This window comes from Lichenostomus cassidix, chromosome 13 (genome assembly GCF_008360975.1).
Source record: "Lichenostomus cassidix isolate B80296 chromosome 13, HeHo_3.0, whole genome shotgun sequence".
In the NCBI taxonomy this organism is placed as follows: Eukaryota; Metazoa; Chordata; class Aves; order Passeriformes; family Meliphagidae; genus Lichenostomus; species Lichenostomus cassidix.
Genome location: NC_139494.1, coordinates 1,475,185 through 1,495,506, shown reverse-complemented (window position 1 = coordinate 1,495,506; position 20,322 = coordinate 1,475,185). Strand labels below are relative to the sequence as shown.

The 20,322-nt window shown below is 44.9% G+C and overlaps 1 protein-coding gene across 1 annotated transcript in view; it reads right to left on the bottom strand.

Moving 5' to 3' along the window:
- CTNNA1 (catenin alpha 1) overlaps window positions 1-20,322 on the bottom strand; it is a 120,850-nt gene that overhangs the window by 25,975 nt on the left and 74,553 nt on the right. The window contains exon 10 of the mRNA XM_085073242.1: window positions 6,617-6,709. Within this exon, the coding sequence (XP_084929368.1) occupies window positions 6,617-6,709 (93 nt within the window). The remainder of the gene's footprint in view (window positions 1-6,616; window positions 6,710-20,322) is intronic.

The following is a 20,322-nucleotide window of genomic DNA, read 5'->3' as shown; positions in this document are numbered from 1 at the left end:
GGGACCTTTTGCTCCTTCCAGGAGACTGTTCTTTCTGCAGTTGGTTTAGCTTTGCCCTGATTCCTGTAAGATTGGGTTTAGGATGTTACTGTGCCTCAGTTTCAGAAGCTCTAGAGTGAACCTCCAGTCCTCTTCCCTCACTACACACCATTTCTTTACAACCAAAACACCTGAGGTTTCTAAAGAACTCACTTGGGTTTGGGGTTTACATCTTGACTCACCAGATTACTTGTGGCATTTGGAAAATGAGCTGGAAAGTAGCTCCATGGCCTACAAATCTGGAATACTTTGCATTTGTGAAAAAGAAAAAGCTATAAAAGAAGTCCACTCCTATCAGCTCTCACCTCAGGGGCAGAGGAACAAGTGACACACACAGACAGTGCCCCAGTGGGGATGTGAAATCACTTTTACTCCAGAGTACTTCAAAAGGAGCCCACCAAGCCTCTCTGCCCTTGCCCAGGTAGATTTTAATCCCATATTTTTCTGCAATAAGGAAAGCATAGCTTGCTTACCGGCAGTTCATAAGAATCTCCTCAAAACTTAACTTCACATACACAAGATGCCAGAGTTACTTTCAGTGCTCACCCTCCTCATGTCCCTTCCCTGCTCCTCACTGCATTTTGCTCCGAATGTTAAAAATGGTTTATAAGCAGGACATTTAAGTCGCTTCCAGTTACATCCAACGCCAGGTTTGCATGCCCACATCTGTGTGTGCCAACCCTCCATGTACTCAAATACAGCAAAAAGCACTCTGCAGGCTCTGATGAGCTGAAATGCCTGGGAGCAAAACACACAGCAGATTGTTTTACACTCTCAGAAGCTCTAATGGCAGTGACCAGCGATGAGCAGAGGCTGATGCACCAAAAGAGGAAGGAAAAGTTTCCTTTGATTTCCAATACTTTGTTCCCATGTATAAAAGGCACTTTGAGCACTTTCCCTTCCTGCAAGTTATGTACAGAGTGACTGCAGGGATCTCTGCAGAGATATTTACATGTCTTGTGGCTGTGCTAAAACAACCCACAGATGCACACTTTTACTGGAGTAACTTAGAATCCCAGAATGGTTTGGAATGGAAAGTACCTTAAAGCTCATCTCATTCCAATGGCAGGGACACCTTCCACTGTCCCAGGCTGCTCCAAGCCCTGTCCAGCCTGTGCCAGGGCCTCACCACCCTCACAGGGAAGGATTCCTTCCCAATATCCCATCTAACCCTGCCCTCTGGCAGTGGAGGTCCACTGTTTCATCCACTGATGAATTGTCCCTCTCCAGATTCCTTGCAGCCCCTTCAGACACTGAAAGGAGCTCTGAGGTTTCCACACAACCTTCCCTTCTCCAGGCTGAATAAACCCAGTTCTCCCAGCCTGGCTCCACAGGGAAGGTGCTCCAGTCCCCTCAGCAAAAAGCCTTTCTCCAGTTCAGCATGTACTGTCACAGCAGTACTTGCTAATTGCTATAAAGACTATTTACATACTGTGCATAGATAATTATCCTATCAACTTCCCCATCCGTGGAAAAAGCATTTTCCTTTGGAGCTGAGGACTGATTTTGCAGTACCAGTCCATGTAGAAGCTGCAAGAATTTTAGTGTCTGTTTATCTTGCTCCATTTTGCATTTTACTGACTTCAAGTGCTGAAGCTTTGGGGGTCTCAGGGACTCTGTGTCTTTTCTGGAAGCTGTTCCACCACTGCACCCCCCAGATCTTGTGCCTGTGATGAAACACAGGGCCCTCACTCACTAACACACCTCCTTCTACAGAACTGAATCCTTTTCCCATGTTCTGCTTATTTTTATGCACCAGTGTGTGTTTGAATTTCTAAAATTGTTGCTTTTATGGTCAGCCTTGGCCTGTGCTGGCAGTTCTTCTCAGCGAGCCTGGGTGATACAAATTTGCAACCCAAGTGTTAAGTTTTTAATAGAAGCATTTCTACTCAATGCCAATAAAATGTTTCAAGCACCTGTAATTAAACAGTCTGGAGACAGATCTGCTTGTTAGAACATTCAAAAAATCTGACAGTCTTTCAAAGTGATGAAAAAAGGGACAATTGTTTGATGTTAAGTCTTCACTGCAAGAAAAATGAAGTTCTCTCCTTCTCCAGCAGCCACCAGGGAGCTGGCAGTGACTGGGGACTCAAGGAGAACAAAGTCTGATGGTCACATTTGGGTTTGGTTCATTTGAGAGGTGATCTGGAGGGGCTTTTTTGTTTCTCTAAGATACTCCAACTTTTAAACAAAAGTTTCTGGAACTCTCCATGAGATTCCTTATGCTTTGATATTTTGTCTCTGTGTCAGTAGGTGTGATCACATATGAGCCATCTGCCTCATCAGAAATCTATAAGCAGCAAATGGCTTTTCAAGCAGTTCAAAATTGGAATAGAAGGATGTGAACAAGCAGTTATTAAAACAAGATGTTAATACGAGAAGAGCCAATTTATTTTTATTAAAAATGTAATTTAATCCAAGAATTCTCTGGAGTCAGTTTGATGGGTGATGCTCACTCGCGTGTGCGTGGTGAGCAATTCCAAGCACACTCCAGCACGTTTGGAGGGGGTTGGGAAGGACCTGTGCTTCCAGGTGCTGCCTGGTGGCCTCCCAAAGTTTCTTTGGAGGATAAGCTCTTTGGGCTGTGGAGGGAAAGGCAACCAGCCCTGCCTTAGATGGGAGAACAGGTCCTGCATGTCCTGGGGCAGGTCTGTGCTGCAGCCACTGCCCAGGAGATACCCACTCTCCAGGGCAATGGGCTCCAGCTTTTGCTGGCACAAGCAAACACCCAACCTGATGGAAACTCTACTCCACAGTTATTTTTGACAACTCTCAGCGTGACTGCAGTTTGGGTAGGAGTCTATAGATGAACTGCATGCAGGGTGTAAAAACGGAGAAAGTCAACGTGGAGCTGGTGAAAGGAGCTCAAGTGACAGCAGACTGTCACATAAAGGGCTGGAGCAATTCTCCTTCCTCTCAAGAGCTGTGCTGGGGCATTCTCGCTGTTGGTTTCTAACACCTGCAGCTTGTATGATCAGAAACACTCCGATGGTTTAAGCTCTCTTCCCAGGCATCTCTAATGCAAAATGCTGTTACAAAACAACCTTTGCAGGCTCCCAAAGCAAGAACTTCTTGGAAACAGAGCGCAGAAGCCAGAGCTGTGAGCAAGGATCCAGGTTTCTGAGTTGAGATAAACAAAATCTTTCCCTAATTCACCATTGGCAAGCAGTGTGTTTAGCAGGAAGGCAAGGAAAACTTCCCCCCGCGCTCTGCGAGGCAAAGGCAGGCACAGGCAGCTATTGCAAGCATTTCACAGCAGTCATTTTCCATTTCCATTGAGAAAGACAGCTTAAACATTTTCTTTTAAATTTACCTGTAATGATGGAGAGCTTTGCTCCTTCATCTTAGCCCCCTGCAGCCTGGCCTGCTTCCCCAGCCCAGCGAGGCAGGGCTGAACTCCTGTCAGTGCTGGACAAAGCTGTTTCCCTGCCACACACACACTTCCAGCAATGCATGCTCTCAAAAGAGAGAATTCAGGCAGTCTGGTAAGTCAGGCTTGAGGCAGAAAACACCAGTGACCCCAAGAAGCTGCCTTATTTCTCTGCTGTAGGCCCAGACTAACAGAAATCACCCAGCTGGCTACTCCAGAGCATGCACAGCTCTTCCCATCAGAGCACCCTCAAAAGGGAGCTCTAAATATCCCATTAAGTCTTCAACTTCACATTCATTTCTGTGCTAATTGGCTGGGGACCCACAAACAGGAAGGATGATGTTACTCCTGAGGAAGAGCTGATTTCCAGTAACGAAACCATGCTAAATAAATTGACTGCTTGTTTCTGTAGAGACCTTTTGATGAAAAATTTTCTGCATTTTCTTTTTCCTCCAAGAAAATTTCAAACCTGAGAACATCTGAACCCAAGGGTGACACTGGCAAGGACTGACTGCTTGTCAATACCAAGAAAATGTCCAAGTTTTCCCAAGACAGCTAGAAGAGTTGCATGTTCCTTCCTCCTGCTGCCAGTTCAATGGCTCCTGATGGCAAGGGAGCAAATTACGGCTCTACTTGAGATACACCTTTTACAATTAACTCCACAGATTGATTTCTGCAGAAATCATTCTTTAACCAGGAATTCCCTACTCCCAGAATGGCCTCCACTCAGATAAACTACTTAATAGGTTACCTGGGACTCAAGTGCGTTTAATTTCAGTTTCATCTTTCAAGCACAGCAATACTTTGAATTATATTTCCTATGTTGTATTTCTGTGTGATATTGATATCTTGACATTTCTGAGACTATTGTAATTACTGATTGACTTGACTCATACTGAATACCATCTGAGCCATAAAAAAAAAAAAGGAAAAAAAAGGGAAAAAAAAAGTTGTGTTTAACCTGTATCTTTTGCCTAATTCACAGCACAGCCACCTAAGAGGATTCAACAAGCAGCTGCAAATCTCAGCAGGAATAAACTGCAAAATAAATAGGCAATTGTCTAAAAAAGGAAATAAAACCCTACTTTGCTCTTCTTGAAACTGAAAATCTTTTAGAGATTATAGAGAATACCCAAGGTTTGGGGACAAGTTGGGGAAGGCAGCTGAGGAGGAGGAGGATGATGGAGAGCTGTGCTGCTTGCACTGGCATAAGACAAGCTATTGTTACCAGAAAACACAGATGCCATTTGTAAAACAGCTTAGACAAGTGCCCCTAATTATCTCTCAGGATTCACAACATGTTTAAATACTCTTAGAGCATTAAAGAATCAACCCGAGAGCATGTAATGTAATATAAAAGCACTCTTTCAACTGCTATGAACATCTATAGTGTCATTTACTAATCTCTTGGTGACGACCCTGAAATTAAGGCAAGACTGTGAAGTGGAGCATCTACACTGTAGGCTATGAAGTTCAGAGATGTGACCTTTGTAAAGCCAAAATCCATCAGTTAAAGCCCTTGTGCGTTTATAGATACTCAGAGCTTCCAATGTGTGTTAAATATATTGTCCATAATCCCCAAAGTCAAAGGTTAACAGCTGCACTTCAGGAGATGTGGCTACACTGGTGACTACAGCTGGGTCATTATTTCATGCTGACTATCATGGTGCTTATTTTATACAGGAGTAGATTTATTTACATAGGGAGTTGTTGGAAAAGCAAAGATAGAAGAGTCACACAAGATAGAAATACACACAATTTCAGCAGTGGGGAGAGGAAAACACCCCCACAGACTTGGACAACCACCAGAAACATTTAGATTCAAAGAGAACCTAACTTTCTTCAGATGATTATTTTCAAAAGCAGCAGCATTTGTTTGGAACACTCTGCGTTAGACACCCCTATTCTGGGAGATAACTAAAAAAAACTTACATCAGCCTGGCTGGCTCCTTCAGGAAAGAGCAAGCCCTTGTATCAGCGAAGATGGATTTCTAAAAGCTTTTTCTTCCACATGCTTTGTTCCAAGTGTAAAACTTGACCTTTGGTTTTGAGGGCAGCCACACTCACAGCCCTCAGCCCCGAGTGAGGCACACAACTGCTCAGCCACGTGCAGCAGTGGGGAGCACAGAGAGCCACCTGGGAGGCCAAAAGGCCTCCTGGGCAGGACTGGATGCTTTATGCTCAGGGGTCTATCTTCACCTGTCTAACAGCTCTGTTACCTGGAGGTAATACAAAAGGTGAAACTGTCCTGCTCTTCATGCTGCCTTCACCTATTCCCTCAAAATTCCCCTCCTGCTGAGGTGGGTACAGGTGAGCATCTCTCTTCCCTTCGACTGGTTTTTTAAAAGACCAATATATATGGGAAAACCTGGAGAAATTCCAGGTAGTCCTGAGACAATACACTTTATTTTCATAAAATGCCATTTTGCCTGAGTACGTATTTTTCTGAGAACATATTTCTGAGTACATTTTTCTGAGTACATATTTTCTATTAGTTCCTCCTTACCAACAACAGCTTATTGGGGATGCTTTAGATCTGAATTTCCTGTTGCTTTAAAAAATGTAAATTATAAAAATTAACAGCACACTGTAGTCTTCAGGGGTTCATCCAAGTATCTAGTTGTTGACATTTAAAATATCAGGCTGTCAAAAAGGGAGAGGATGGTCTAGTGCTTATATAAACTTAATTTCCTTGTTTCCATTAAAAAGTTATTAATTAAAAGGTAGTCTCAGCCAGGTTCACACTCTTCACTCAGCCAACTTCCTCTCATCCTACTCCATCGGGAAGACTTTTCAGCATATTTATATTCTACTCAGGCAAAAATAGTATTTTATAATTCATCTTACAGCATGCCCAGGAGCACTGGTAGCACCTTCACAAGGCACCTTCCTGCAGCACGGATGTGCACAGTAAACCACTGAAGCTTCCCACATTTACTAACTGCAGGTTACTGGAATATCCTGGCCAAATGAAATTAGAGCTATGACATAAAAATGACCCTTTCACATCAGTGATTCCTTTGCCATGGATTTTAAAGTTCCTTAGTCTTGATGCCTATACTGCATTTCATTCCCTACATGTACTAATGGAAAAAACAAGTTCTGCAGCAAGTCACAGACAGCCACTAAGAGACCAGAGCATGTCCTAAGCAGCACCAGTTGCCCAGCTTGTGAGGGTTTGTGTTCTGTTGTGATGTCCTTCCTTACCTGGGGACACAGGGCCTCCAGCTGGCTGGCTGACATGCGAACCAATTTCACACCTTCCTCGTTGTTTGAGATGGAACAGGCCAAGTTGGCAACCTGTGTCAGAGGTGGGAGAAAACAAAACACAGCTGTTAGAATTGGGGGTAATTTCCTTCTATAGAAAAACTTTTGCCTAATCCCAACAGTGATCAGTAACCCATCATGGGACATAAAGCATCTGCATTTACTCCGTTCTAACCAGTTTTGCAACCACTAATGGCACCTGTTCCTTCTGTAGACATAAAATCCTAACAGATCAGATCATGGAATCCCAGAATAGTTTGGGTGGGAAGAGAGTTTAAATCCCATCCAGTGCCACCCCCTGCCATGGCAGGGACACCTTCCACTATCCCAGGTTGCTCCAAGCCCCAGTGTCCAACGTGGCCTTGGACACTGCCAGGGATCCAGGGGCAGCCACAGCTTCTCTGGGCACCCTGTGCCAGGGCCTGCCCACCCTCACAGGGAGGAATTCTTTCCCAATATCCTATCTATCCCTGCCCTCTTGCAGTGCAAAGCCATTCCTTCTGTGCCCTTGTAAATCGTCTCTCTCCATCTTTCCTGTAGCTCCTCCAGGCTCTGCAAGGCCACACTGAGGTCACCCCAAAGCTTCTCCTCTCCAGGCTGAACAATCCCAACTCTCCCAGCCTTTCCTCCCAGCAGAGCTGCTTCATCCCTCTGCTCATCCTGCTGCCTCCTCTGGACTCTCTCCAGCAGCTCCAGGTCCCTCCTGTGCTGGGCCAGGGCTGGGGCAGCTCTGCAGGTCTCTGGGGTCTCACCAGAGGGGCAGAGGAGCAGAATCCATCCCTCCCCTGCTGCCCACACTGGGGGCTCAGCCCAGGGCTCAGGGGCATCTGAGATGGGACATGTCCAACTCTCAGCCCCAGCCAGTCAAACAGGACAGACATCACTGCTAGCACTGATCAGGGTAAGCTCTTTCCAGTAAAATGCACAAGAGCAGCACTGGCAGCACCTGCAGTTGCAGTTTAACAGCCCATTCCACTGAGGTGAGACACAGCAAACACACAGAGCTCAAGCTGGTTTGCTGCTGTTCCACGAGGGCCCCTCTGTGACAGGACAGAGGTATGATGCAGCTAAAGCCTGGCAGGTGTCCCTCCAGCCCTCCATCTGTGCTGCAATTCATCAAATAAAACCAGTAGTGGAGATCTCAAGACACATCCACAGGCCTCCACATTTGAATAGGATCTCTTGTGATGCTACAAACTTTACTCCACAACCTTGACCTGCTGCACAGCATCACCCTTAACTAGGTCAGCCTGAAACAAGACCTCTGTAAACACCTGCCTTTTTAGAGCATGGATGGGGACAGCACAGAATTTTTTGGTAATTGAAGATATTCCTCATACTGGAGCTACTCTCAGGGGAAGGAAGTCTGAAATAAGTTACATTTCTCAGCTGACAGGTGAATGACAAGCATGTTATTCTGAGCCATTTGAACACAGAAAGCTGTAAAAATAGCAGCAAGTGAACTGAGATGAACACGGAGTACTGTCCTTCCAGAGGCAGAGCAACCTGCAAAGCCCCCTGCAAATGTGCCATAAAAGCATCACCAGGAGCCAGCAGATGCTCAGTAACACCACTGAACCAGATTTCTCCAGATACTTTTCTCCATAAGCTGGGAATTTCCATTCTGCCTTTAATTAAACTACTCTTTGAATTCATATAAGTAATTTTGAAGTAGTATCTGCAGCTCTACCACATGCCTTTCCCCCTCCCCAAGCCCTTCCCTCACGACAGATGTTCCCACACAGAATACATTACTGTCCTGCAAATCATCAATCATGTACCATTACACTTGAACAGCATTTTTCATCAATCCCATGATCAATCTGGGGAGCAAAATGCAAGTTCCCACTGCAAAGCACACAGACTCTTCCTCCCTCCAGCTCCAAACCAAGCTGCAGAAGATGGAAAGCAAGGGTGTCAAGAGGAGAGGTGTTTCCAGCACAGAACAAGCAAGCAAACAGATGTGACAGTACATATTTGGAGGAAAACAAACTGAGGTTGAGAGAAAGACTGTGCAGCATCAACAACACAGGGAAAGCTCGGCCAGCTCTCAGCAGTATTTGTGTCCTGCTCCTGAAGTTTCTGTTCCACTCGTGTTTCTATTCTAGCCCTACACACGTAGGGGTGAATTACAGAACTCTCCAGTTCTTGGCAGGGTTCCTCAGGCAGGGCCCAGCTGAGCCAAGGCTCTGCTGCTCCTCTCTGCCTCCCCACATCAGGAGGCTCCAGCCCAGTCTCTCTGCACAGCACCCCAGCAAAAGCTGGCCCTGGAACAGCCTCTCACCCAGGGATTGTGTTTGAACATCAGGGACTTTTCCTCTACATTTGCCATGCCTTAAATCCCTCGTTCCCAGAGAGCTGCAGTACATCATGCTTTTGTTTAGAGGCTCACAAGAATCAAAAGACAATCAGATGCCATGATTTAAAAGTCAAATAAAGATTTTGCTGTTGGTTTAAGCACAGGTCATATTTTTGAGAAACACCGGTTTGCCAATATTTTTTATGGTCCATATTTCCCCATCATTCCTGCCTCCACAGCAGCAGTTACAATCTCTAGGAGCGAGGAGAACACAAAGCTCTATTGAGTAGGGGCAGAATAAAAGCGACATTGAAGCACCACAAAATCAGCCTCTCCGATATCTGGAGATGTTGTGCTGTCTCTCAAGCCAAGTGTGATGAATCAAGCACACAGAAACCCTGCTCTGTCTGAACACAGAGAGGCAAAGAAGTTCATAATGGAGTGTCCCCACCGTGGTATAATGAAAATTTGCTTTTTTGCACAGTCATTTTTGAACAGTCATTTTTCTTCTGAATACCCAACTGATGGCAATTCTTCTTTAGAAAGCACCCGACTGGCACTGCCAACCCTCATGAAAGGAGCGTGTGTGCTTCCCTGACTGAGGGTCTTTGGCAGTTTAAGACAATCCAACTGTTGGCTGCCACATCCCATCCCAGTGCTGCGATTCCAAAGCTCAACACTTCATTTCAGCACGCTCAGCCAAAAGCCAGCTCTTTGCTCTGGCGGCTTGGCTTCTCTGCCAGATCAGCACACAAACTTCCCAGCAAACTCTGCTGAACATCAGAGCGAAGCAGACGTGGCAGCAACTGAGATGACTTCAGAGTGCTGCAGACAGGGCTGTAAATCCACAGCAGTGCAACGTTTACTGCACCCAGGGGAATTCTCCATCAAACTACTGGAAAACACAAGTATCTTAAAAGTTGGAATTTGGGAAGAGCTATGTCAACTAATTAATCAAGTAGTAAATGACATTACAATGAGGTATTGTAAACTGTCAGTAATTATCAGGGTTATAACATGATTGCATGTACCAGCTGAGGTACATGCCTGCGGGATTAAGAAATTTAATTTTAGAAGTACCTGAGGGGACTCATCTTCAATAATTCTTGGGTGATCTGACAAATAACTTCCAACTCCCTCTCTCTTCAGAGGATAGGCTACTGCTGGCCAGTTATTTGGCATGTACACATAATACATTGGGTTTTGTAGCTGAGATGAAGATCAACTCTTTAAAGCCCACAGAGCACCTGGAAATCATACATTTCCAAAACTTCTAAATTAAATAGTGCACCTCAAGCGAACAAAAATTTCCTTTAAATCAAATGTAAATTAAATAGTTTCTCCATGTCTCCAACAAAGCAGCTGACTGACATAGTAAGTGGTCAGACTTGATTTAGAAAGAAGAACACTTGTGCTTGAGAGCAAAATAGCAATTGAATTCCCGCTGCATTTGTTCATTCTTACCATTCAATATCATCAAGTCCCTTTACATAAGCACTACTGGCACAGGCATCAAAGGAGACAAAACCATCGCAAATAATGTAATCAGCATAACGAGCAGTCTCTTGAAAACAGTTAAAAATACATTGGGAATGAAGACAGCCACAGACCGCAGCCCGGCGCGGTTCAGACACCTCTTGCTGCTGACAGACCAATTTAAAAGCAGCTTCCTGCTGCAGCATCAAGGCTCTGTCAGTTCAGAGTCTCCAGCCACAGCCCAGAGACAGCTTCTCAGACCCCCAAAGGCATGACAGACCCCAAGCAGCTGCTGGTATTTAGAGGCATGAGCTTAAATATCCCTCCGGTGACAAATGCAGTGCACAGCCAGCCATTCCTGCCACGGAACTCACAGTGCCAAGTGGAACAGCTGGACAGGCTCATCTGGAAAGGGGCTTTTCAGGCACTGATCAGTTTTTGAAACTCAGATCTCATTGTTTTTAACGATGACATCAGCACACTGCGAGATTATTTGATGTGAGTGGCTCTGGAGGCAGCACAACTTGGGAGGGCAGGAAACAGCACTGAATGACCCTAACTCCAGGCTGGTCACAGGGTGGTTCCTGGGCTCAGCACTGGGGATGTCCTGTTTGATGTCTTTACTGGTGACCTGCACGAGGGGATCCAGGGTACCCTCAGTAAGTTCACAGGCAGCACCAAGTTGGGTGGCAGTGTGGGTCTGCTGCAGGGCAGAAGGCTCTGCAGAGGGATCTGCACAGGCTGGATCCATGGGCTGAGGCCAATTCCATGGGGTTCAGCCAGGCCCTGTGCTGGGTGCTGCCCTTGGATCAGAACAGCCCCGGGAATGCTCCAGGCTGGGGCAGTGACTGGGAAGTGCCCAGTGGGAAAGGCTCTGGGGGTGCTGGTGCCAGCAGCTGGACATGAGCCCAGGGGTGCCCAGGGGACACGAGGCCAATGGCCCTGGGCTGTGGCAGCAGGACCAGGGCAGTGCCTGTCCCCTGTGCTGGCCCTGCTGAGGCACCTCAAGGGCTGTGTCCAGTTCTGGGCACAGAGAGACCTGGAGGGGCTGGAGTGTGTCCAGGGAAGGGAATGGAGCTGGGAAGGGGCTGGAGCACCAGGAGCAGCTGAGAGAGCTGGGAAAGGAGCTCAGCCTGGAGCAAAGGAGGCTCAGGGGGACCTTGTGGCTCTGCACAGCTCCTGCCAGGAGGGGACAGCCAGGGGGTCAGGCTGTGCTCCAGGGAACAGGGACAGGAGGAGAGGGAACAGCCTCAGGCTGGGCCAGGGGAGGCTCAGGTTGGATACTGGAGGAAGTTTCTTCACTGAAAGTGTCAAACCGGCATAGCTGCTCAGGGCAGTGGTGGAGTCACCATCCCTGGAGATGTGGCACTTGGTGACAGGGTTTAGTGGTGGCCTTGGCAGTGCTGGGGGAACAGCTGGACTCAAGGATCTCAGAGGGCTTTTCCAACTTAAATGGTTCTATGGTTTTGTGCCTTTGGAGGAGGCACAGCTTAACTGGTTCCTTTTGAGAGAGGCAGATGCTATCTCAGGGCAAAGGGTCAGTTGAGAATATGTTATTAATAAGAAGGTGTAACTCAAATATAAAAAAAAAAATACTGTACCATCTGTCACAGAGTGATTCCATCTCAAATTCTAGTTAACTTTGACTCTTCAGAATTTACTACTCTTTAAATCAGGAAAAACCTGACATTTCTAAAGCTGTTCTTTCTACCATTAGTAACAATTTGTGGCAGAGAACCACCTTCCCTGACAAGACACAGGTTATACCTTTTCCACATGAAACACACTTTTTGGGTTTATTTTTTTTTTTAAACTTAAAATTTGTTCAGATCGTGACTAAGAAGTTAAGTCTTCCAGCAATTAAAAAATGGCAGCAGTCTCAACTACACAAGTTTGGGGTCATTTAACATATAAATTACACTACTGAACACAACCCAGCAATGCTAATAATAACACCAAGGCTGTGGGTTTGACCCCCATTCACTTAAAAGCTGGACTTGATGATCATTGTGGGTCCTTCCAACTCAGAACATTCTGTGATTCTGTGTGACAATGCTCCAGCTCTGAACTTGCTCCACCTTCTCTCTGCATAGACTCTCTGGCTTAAACACAGGGGTTACTTTACTGGGACCTCTTTCTTGAAGCAAATTCCTTTTTCAATGAGAGACAAGAAATGCAATAGAAAAAAAGGAACTATCATCTCTAACACTTTAAATCTCCCTTTTCAATGATTTCAAAGGCTGACAATAAAATTATGTATTAACGCCTCTGAGTTGTGCAACTTGATTGACTTCAGAGAAGCAGCACCCAGGTTTTCCTCCTTGTTTACAGGTCAGGTTTTGAGGACAGCTCCTTCAGGCAGTCAAGAAGGCAAAGTCTCCTAAGTGGGTGCTGCTGCAACCATCCCGTGCTGGTGCAGCCCAAAGAAGGCTCTGTAATGTGTTTATTGTTGCATAATTGAACGTTGTCAGAGCTGGCCCTGCCACCCAGCATTGCCACAACCCAGCATTACACATCGCTGTGCAGGAGCCAAACACACCCTAATTGAATTCTGAGAGTCTGAGCACTCTCATCTGAACCTGCAGTTGTAAAAATAGCGTTGCAGAAAGAAGTTTTATGACTGTCTTACACTGAAAAACTTTTCAGTTTAACATTAAGCAGAATCCTCTCGTAACCAGTGCTCAAAAACTCTTACACAAAAATAACAAACCCACATCCATGTGTACACAGACACCTTGGGAATTTCAACACCACAGAAACCAAGCTTTTCAAAGGTGTTCCTGGCATTTTCATTTCTGATTAAACTTCAAAACTTCAGCTGCTTGTTCTATTTTTTTTGCTTTATATTTTACAATTTCTCTGGGAATGCAAATTCCGACTTTTAAGCAGCTTAAAAAATCACCCATTTTAAAAGCAAAACCAGAAAGAATGGACAGACAGTCATTGAACATTTTCCTCCGAGGGATTTGCTGAAGAAAAGTATACCTGATATTCTCACAAAATTCAAATACAGCACAGCTAATTTCTTCCCCCTCCATATTACAAAACCTTTCCCGATTCCCTTCACGCTGGTCAAAGCTCAGGAAATTAATTTATCTGCAGAAACAACTGTTCTGGCAAAACTAATAGCAACTGAGGACTCTCAGAAAAGATGTGTCGATTATGTAATCTCCATCCCTCTCCAGAAAGGCTTTCATTATTCACTACGTCCATACATTTATTTATTCACCTGTACACTGCACTCAATATTCAAGACAAATCTGAGCATTTTAACATCCAGCCTTAACAGGTGCTGCATGAGGGAGAAGTGTTACAGCTATAGACATGTTCCAGCTCCAAAACCCCTCATTTTGCAGAGGCATAGCTAACTAGGAATTACACAAAACACTTCTTTAATGCAGGAGGACTTGGGACCAAATCCACTGGGAGTGTGCAGAGAGTTACTGGAGTCATGCTGTCAACTGCTTTGTGATTTTATACGACTCAACTAGCTGCATGTGGCTGCAGCTCCACAAGAAGGTACCTTGCAAGAGCTTGTTGTGGGCAACAGAATCCCAGTGTATTAACTGAAAATAGTAAAAGTGTTTAAATAAAACAAGGCACACACAGACATAAAGCACTGGGGGGAACGAAGGACTAACATGAGGAAACTGCTATTTCCAGAGCTCTGCAGCCTCACGCGAAGATGAGAACAGTTTTAATTCCAAGCCTGGTTGTAAACACCAGGAGGGGATATTTCAGCTGGGTGGAACAAAACTGGAAAGCAAAGGGTTGGCATTTCTAATTCCGAAGTTTTGGACAATATGAAATGGATGTTACAATGTTTTTACTTCAACAGGCAAGATAAAAGGGATCAGAGACAGTATCCCAGAATCACACAATGGTTTGGGCTGGAAGGAACCTTAAAGCTCATCCAGTCCATCCAGTGCCACCCCCTGCCATGGGCAGGGACACCTTCTACTATCCCAGGGTCCAAATGGCCTTGGACACTGCCAGGGATCCAGGGGCAGCCACAGCTTCTCTGGGCATCCTGTGCCAGGGCCTGCCCACCCTCACAGGGAGGAATTCCTTCCCAGTATCCCATCTAACCCTGCCCTCTGGCAGAGGGAAGCCATTCCCCCTTGTTCTGTCTCTCCATGCTCTTGTAAGCAATAAAATAGTATAAAAATAAATATATTGTGTACCTTCTGCTCCCTGTTATGTGGAGGCAATCATTTAATATTTTCATAAATAACCACCTTTTGTTTGGGATTAAATCTTAATACTTCCACATTTCTAGCTGTATCCGTGTGTCTAAAATTCTAGTTAAGGAATACAGCTTTGCTCTTGCCTCTCATCCTGTCCAGAGCTGTTTCCAATACTGTGGCTAGCACAGGTTTTTCCCATGAGAAATTTTCTTGTGTTTTATAAATAAAGATAAAGTTTGGATGTTGTTGGAACAGTGTCCCAGAACTTGGACAGTGCAGGCCTGGCCAATCAGGCCTGGGGGAAGGCTTCTGACTGACCAATCTGGGTGACTTTTGAGAACTCTATATATGTGATGAAATCAAAACAATAAAGGTCATTCCTTCTTGCCACTGAGAACTGGTGCTTTCATTACTCTGCTAGCTGCTCAACAGCGACACAATACCTCTCCAGTTCCCTGGTGTCATTCCTGGTACAGCTGTCCTGCCAAAGCTCTGCTCCACACTGGTGAACTCCTTCCATGCCCTGAGGAAATGTTCTTCCCCAACAGAGAGCAACCCATGTGTTGCCAAGGTTGCACAGAGAAGGGAAATTTTTCACACAGCTGGGCAATCCCAGAATCTGTGCACCAGGACAAACCAAACCAGGCTCCATTTGCTGTGCAGCAAGGGCAGCAGAGAGAGAACTTCTCTCGTGCCATCAGGATAGCTTTTCAATTAAAGAGAGAGAAGAGCTGTTTGAAGGGAATTAATACATCTATAGCATAAACCATACCCACAGCAGGAAAGTGCAGCAATATCTTTATTTTCAGACTGGTGGATTATCCTCTCTCCAGACCTGAGGGAAAGCAGGGCTGCTACAGGAACACCAGTGTGCGACGTGGGCACTGTGCCCCTCGTCCATGCAGCTGTGGCAGCAGATGTAACTGTTGGCACAGGAACTGTTCCTCCCTCAGACAAACAAGCTAAAGTGTTAAAATGTTGTTATAATCACAAACCACATTAGTTACACAAGTCTATCTGAGCCACCACGACAGCAATGACACCACTGGTGTGTGATGGAGAGCTCAGCTTCAGCTGAAATGTTCAAAGCAAACCCTCATCTGAGATGCTTCTTAGCAACACAAATACCTTTCCTTAAAATAAAAGTGTTTCTAGTAGTGATACTTGGACAGTACCCAAATAATTATCCTTATCCAAAAATGTCTCTGTGTTTATCAAAGTGGAAATGAAGACAGGCTGGGCGAGCTGGGGGTGTTCAGCCTGGAGATGAGAAGGCTTTGGAGAGACCTCAGAGCTCCTGCCAGTGCCTAAAGAGACTCCAGGAGAGGTGGAGAGGGACTGGGGACAAGGGATGGAGGGACAGGACAAGGGGAATGGCTTCCCACTGCCAGAGGGCAGGTTAGTGGGATCCTGTCCCATCTGTGGGGGGCTGTGAGGGTGGGCAGGCCCTGGCACAGGATGCCCAGAGAAGCTGTGGCTGCCCCTGGATCCCTGGAATTGTCCAAGGCCAGGCTGGACAGGGTTTGGAGCAGCCTGGGATGGTGGAGGGTGTCCCTGCCCTGGCAGGGGTGGGATGGGATGAGCTTTGAGGTTCCTCCCAGCCCAAACCAGTCTGAAATTCTGTGAAATTGTACTTCTTTCCCATCTCAGTTTGCTCATCACTCAGAACATGCTGCCTTTTGATCTGACTACAGGCTTCCAACTTGGTGCCTATTATTAGCTGCTTAAACCAGTTTTTGGTGATTCAGACAACTGTTCATGGCAGTGTAACTGTAATTGTCAGTACACTGTGCTCTTGAAGAAGACGACAAAACAGTGTCAGTAATGAGCTCCACACAGATTTCAGGCAACTCCTTGATGACATGACATGACTAATAATCCAATATTGCTAATGACTAAGATGATAAAAATTCAGACATGCATCAAGGCTTAGTTAAATATCAAGAATTAAAACGTTTATGCCACATCTATAAAAACTTTACCCAAAAAGCTACTTTAAAATGCTGTTGGAATTAAGACTCAAATATCTGAAAATAAAAGGACTCTATTGTTTTTCAGCTGCCTCTGAAGACATCGTGTCAACACCACCTCAACCCAACTGTTCTCACACTTCCTGACCTCTTTTACACATTTCCCTTTCCACAAAAGCTTCTGTTTCCAAAGGAAAAAGGAACAGAGTAAACACAGGGCTGTTTCTAGTGGAATAAAAGCACATTAATATTTTCCAAAGCCTAAACTCATTCACCTCCTGATTCTACACTCTGTACATCTCCCTTGGCCCAGATGTGTACAGAGCAAGCCCTTCCCTCTCAGCAGTCCCACAGCAAGGTGACTGTCCCTGTGGCTGAGGTGTGGCAGAAATGCCTCTCCTCCATGTAGCAGCAGCAAACCAAGAGGATTTCCAAGGAGAGAAATTGTCTTCAAACAGCTCAATTGCTGCCCAGATTTGTGAGGATTCAACGATCCCTTCATCTTTCCCATCGGTTTCACTGTCATGGCCCTGCTTCCCCATGTGCACTTACAATGAAATCTGGACAGAAAGATTATCCTGAAGTGTCTTATTCCTCTTCCAACATGATTTTTAAACTCTGCCAGCATTCAACAGACCCTTTCATACATTATTTGGTGTAGCATTAGAGGATTGGCCTCAGAAAATAACCTTACAAGAACAGAAGTTATCCTATTAAAAGGTCACTTGCCTTTACTTATGTATGATATATTAAATTTGTATATCCAGTTTTGTTGAAAAATGTAGGAACATTTTTCTGCTGAGGCTTTCCTGCTTTCCTGATTATGAATGTAAGGAAAGCATGTTCTATGAGTAGAATTTAATTTATTTATGAATTAGTTGACTAATAAAATGAACTTACAAGGAAAGTGCATCGGCTGTTGAAGAGTGTCAGACTTTAGAGGGCACATTAGAGTTACACTGGTCATTTATTGAAGACATTAGTTTTAAATTGCTGCCAAGGCTATCTATAGACAAATTACAGAAAACGTGCTTCTGCTTTGGAAATGACATTTTCCTCATTTTGGTCTCCATTTTAAATGGGAAATAACTCTGTCTCTCTTCTCCAGACCACAGTGCAAGGACATTTCCCTTGTAATACAAAATTGCATTAAAAATAAAAGCAGTAAAAGACAAACCTGAGTTGGCAGGTTTTTTTCCTCTGTAAATGAGAATACTGGAAAAATAGGTGCTGAGGTACCCTGGTAATAACCCTAGTCAGGAAAATGCTGGGTTTTGAGATATTAATACAATTCAGAAAAACAATCCAAGTCAATATCTGAGCTGGATGCCAAGAGCTTGTCTGCACTGCTCCCCAAGAAGTTCATCCCTGCCTGGCAACACTGACTGACCCTCAGCATCCCTGTGCTGGCAGGCAGGAGGGAGAGCATCTAAAGCAGCAGCAAAGCCAGTCCACTCCCACCTCCTAAGATGGTTTGAAAAATTCTGTAGAAACTCTGGAAATCAGGTGGCTGATAGACACAAAGGATAATCTTGTCAGAGCAGATTAGCTTCTGGATCTGCTGGATTCTTCCATTCCATGCTTTGTTTGCAATTAATGGTAACAGGCCATGCCCAGGTAAGTTACACCTCATCAACAGGGGACAGCTAAACCTCAGCTTTCCAAAACCTTCACCATGCCTCCAGTCCAAAAGCCAGTTTTTATTTTAAATCCAAGCTATGTTTTACCCACTTTGTATTTTTTAAAAGCCTTTCACATGTAAAAAACCTGCAGCTGTTAAGACTCTCCGAAGAACATACAGGCTGCAAGTCTGAGCAAATCAGGATAATTGCAAGAAAAATGTAGCAAGTGTGCAAGGCTTCAGGCTTTGGGAGAGGGGTATTTTTAGACTGAGATCTGAAGAATGACTCCAGGACTTCAGGCTAGACAGTGAGGGCAACAGAAGGGGGAAATGTCAGAGCAAGAGGCTACAGAAAGCTTATGGAGCTGCAAGTGCCCAAATGTGATTCTTTCCAAGCAAATAAATTTGCCGTCTGCATCTGTTCATGGGTTTCACTGAAAACGAGAAAATCATCACTCCATATGCAAGATGCAACCCAGTGCATTAAAAAAAGGCACAGAGCAGCCTTTTCAGATAAATTAAAGCAATTAGAAAAAAAAATCAATGCTTATGAAACACCATTGAGAGCTTTTGCCTCCTTGGTCTTACCAATATTTCTCTAAGAAAAGGACTTATAAATAAAATTTAAGTTGAGAAAAATATTTGACAGGGGGTAGTGGGTTCCAGAGAAAGAGGAGCTTATTTGTTCTTTTTAAGGAATTACAAACTCCAAAAATATTCTTCAAAATATTCTTCAGCAAGCGAACTGGAGGATTTTAACCTGGACTCTGTCCTTATTTACCTTTTACTTCCTAATTCCTTAACGTCTGAAAAACTTTTCCATTAAAACTACACAGTGTTACATTGTGTCACAGTGTAAACAGTGACAAATTGACACGCTAATTTTTATTTTTCAAAAGCATTCAACAGCATAGCAAAGGTTTCTTCTTAACAAGTCTGGTTTTTCCCTTTGCAAGAGCAGCCCGGAGCATCCCCGGGGAGCAGCATAAAGGCAGCTCAGCACAAACATCTTCAAAGCCTTCGAGGGACAAAGAGCCAGCGTGGTGCTCAGTGACATCACTGGGTTGGAGCACCAAGCTGCAGGACAGCCCTGTCTCTGCTGGGAGCAACAGTCCTTCCAAGGATTCCAGTGCCAAACTGTCCTTCCTCAAGAGCTAAGCCACAGGCTGGAGAGCCAAGGCTACCTCACCTAGTGGGAAAAGCCATTGGAATGGAGAAAGCAGCTCACAATCTGCAAATTGGGAAGACTTTCACAGTTTACAAGTGAATTTAACTTTTTGTTATGCTGCTTCCCAAAATGCTGTCTTTTCTGTTATTCTTGTGTGTTACATTTAAATTGGCTTCTCAATTCCTGAATTAAACTCCTTTAACCAAATCCAGACAGAGTTAATGGTCTGTTAGCACAGAGCAATTTTGAAAGCTATCTTTGAAACGTATTATTCAACTGAGACAAGGCTCATTCAACTTTTACCGTTGCTCAGTTTTCAAAAGGCAGGATAAAAGGGTTAGGACTTTACTATGTGGGAAACAAATTAGGTGGGAGCCCTTTGGGATGCTATTGGTATGGGCTCTCTAGAAGACACAGACCCAGCAGGCAGATCAGATTTTTGTGGTTATTGCACCTTTTGGTCAAATTTGGCTGCCTGGACGTTAGGAACCACAAAAGCAGGCTGAGCTCTGCTGCCAAGAAGGGAACATTTCAAAACGAAATTACCCAAATCATGTGCTTGCATCTCTTTATGGGCACTTGGAGGGCCCATAAACAGCTCTGCACTGCAGGAGCAAGAACTCCCTGTTCTAACCCAGGGCAGAACCAGCACTGCCACTCCTCCTGTCTGGGCAACACCTGCAACAGTTTAGTATAAAAAAATAAAATAAAATAAATCTATTTTGTTATATATCTCTCAGGGACTGGTTCACTGACTCTTCCAGCTCACAGACAAGGGGGTACTAAACCCAAAGTGCAAACCCTCTGACCAATCCAGTGGGGATGTGCTGAGCTCCCCAGGGCAGAGCAGAATCTCCTGCATGTTTCCTGCTCTTGCTCAGCATCAAAGGGAGGACATGCTCCCCTCTACACCACACCCCAGGAG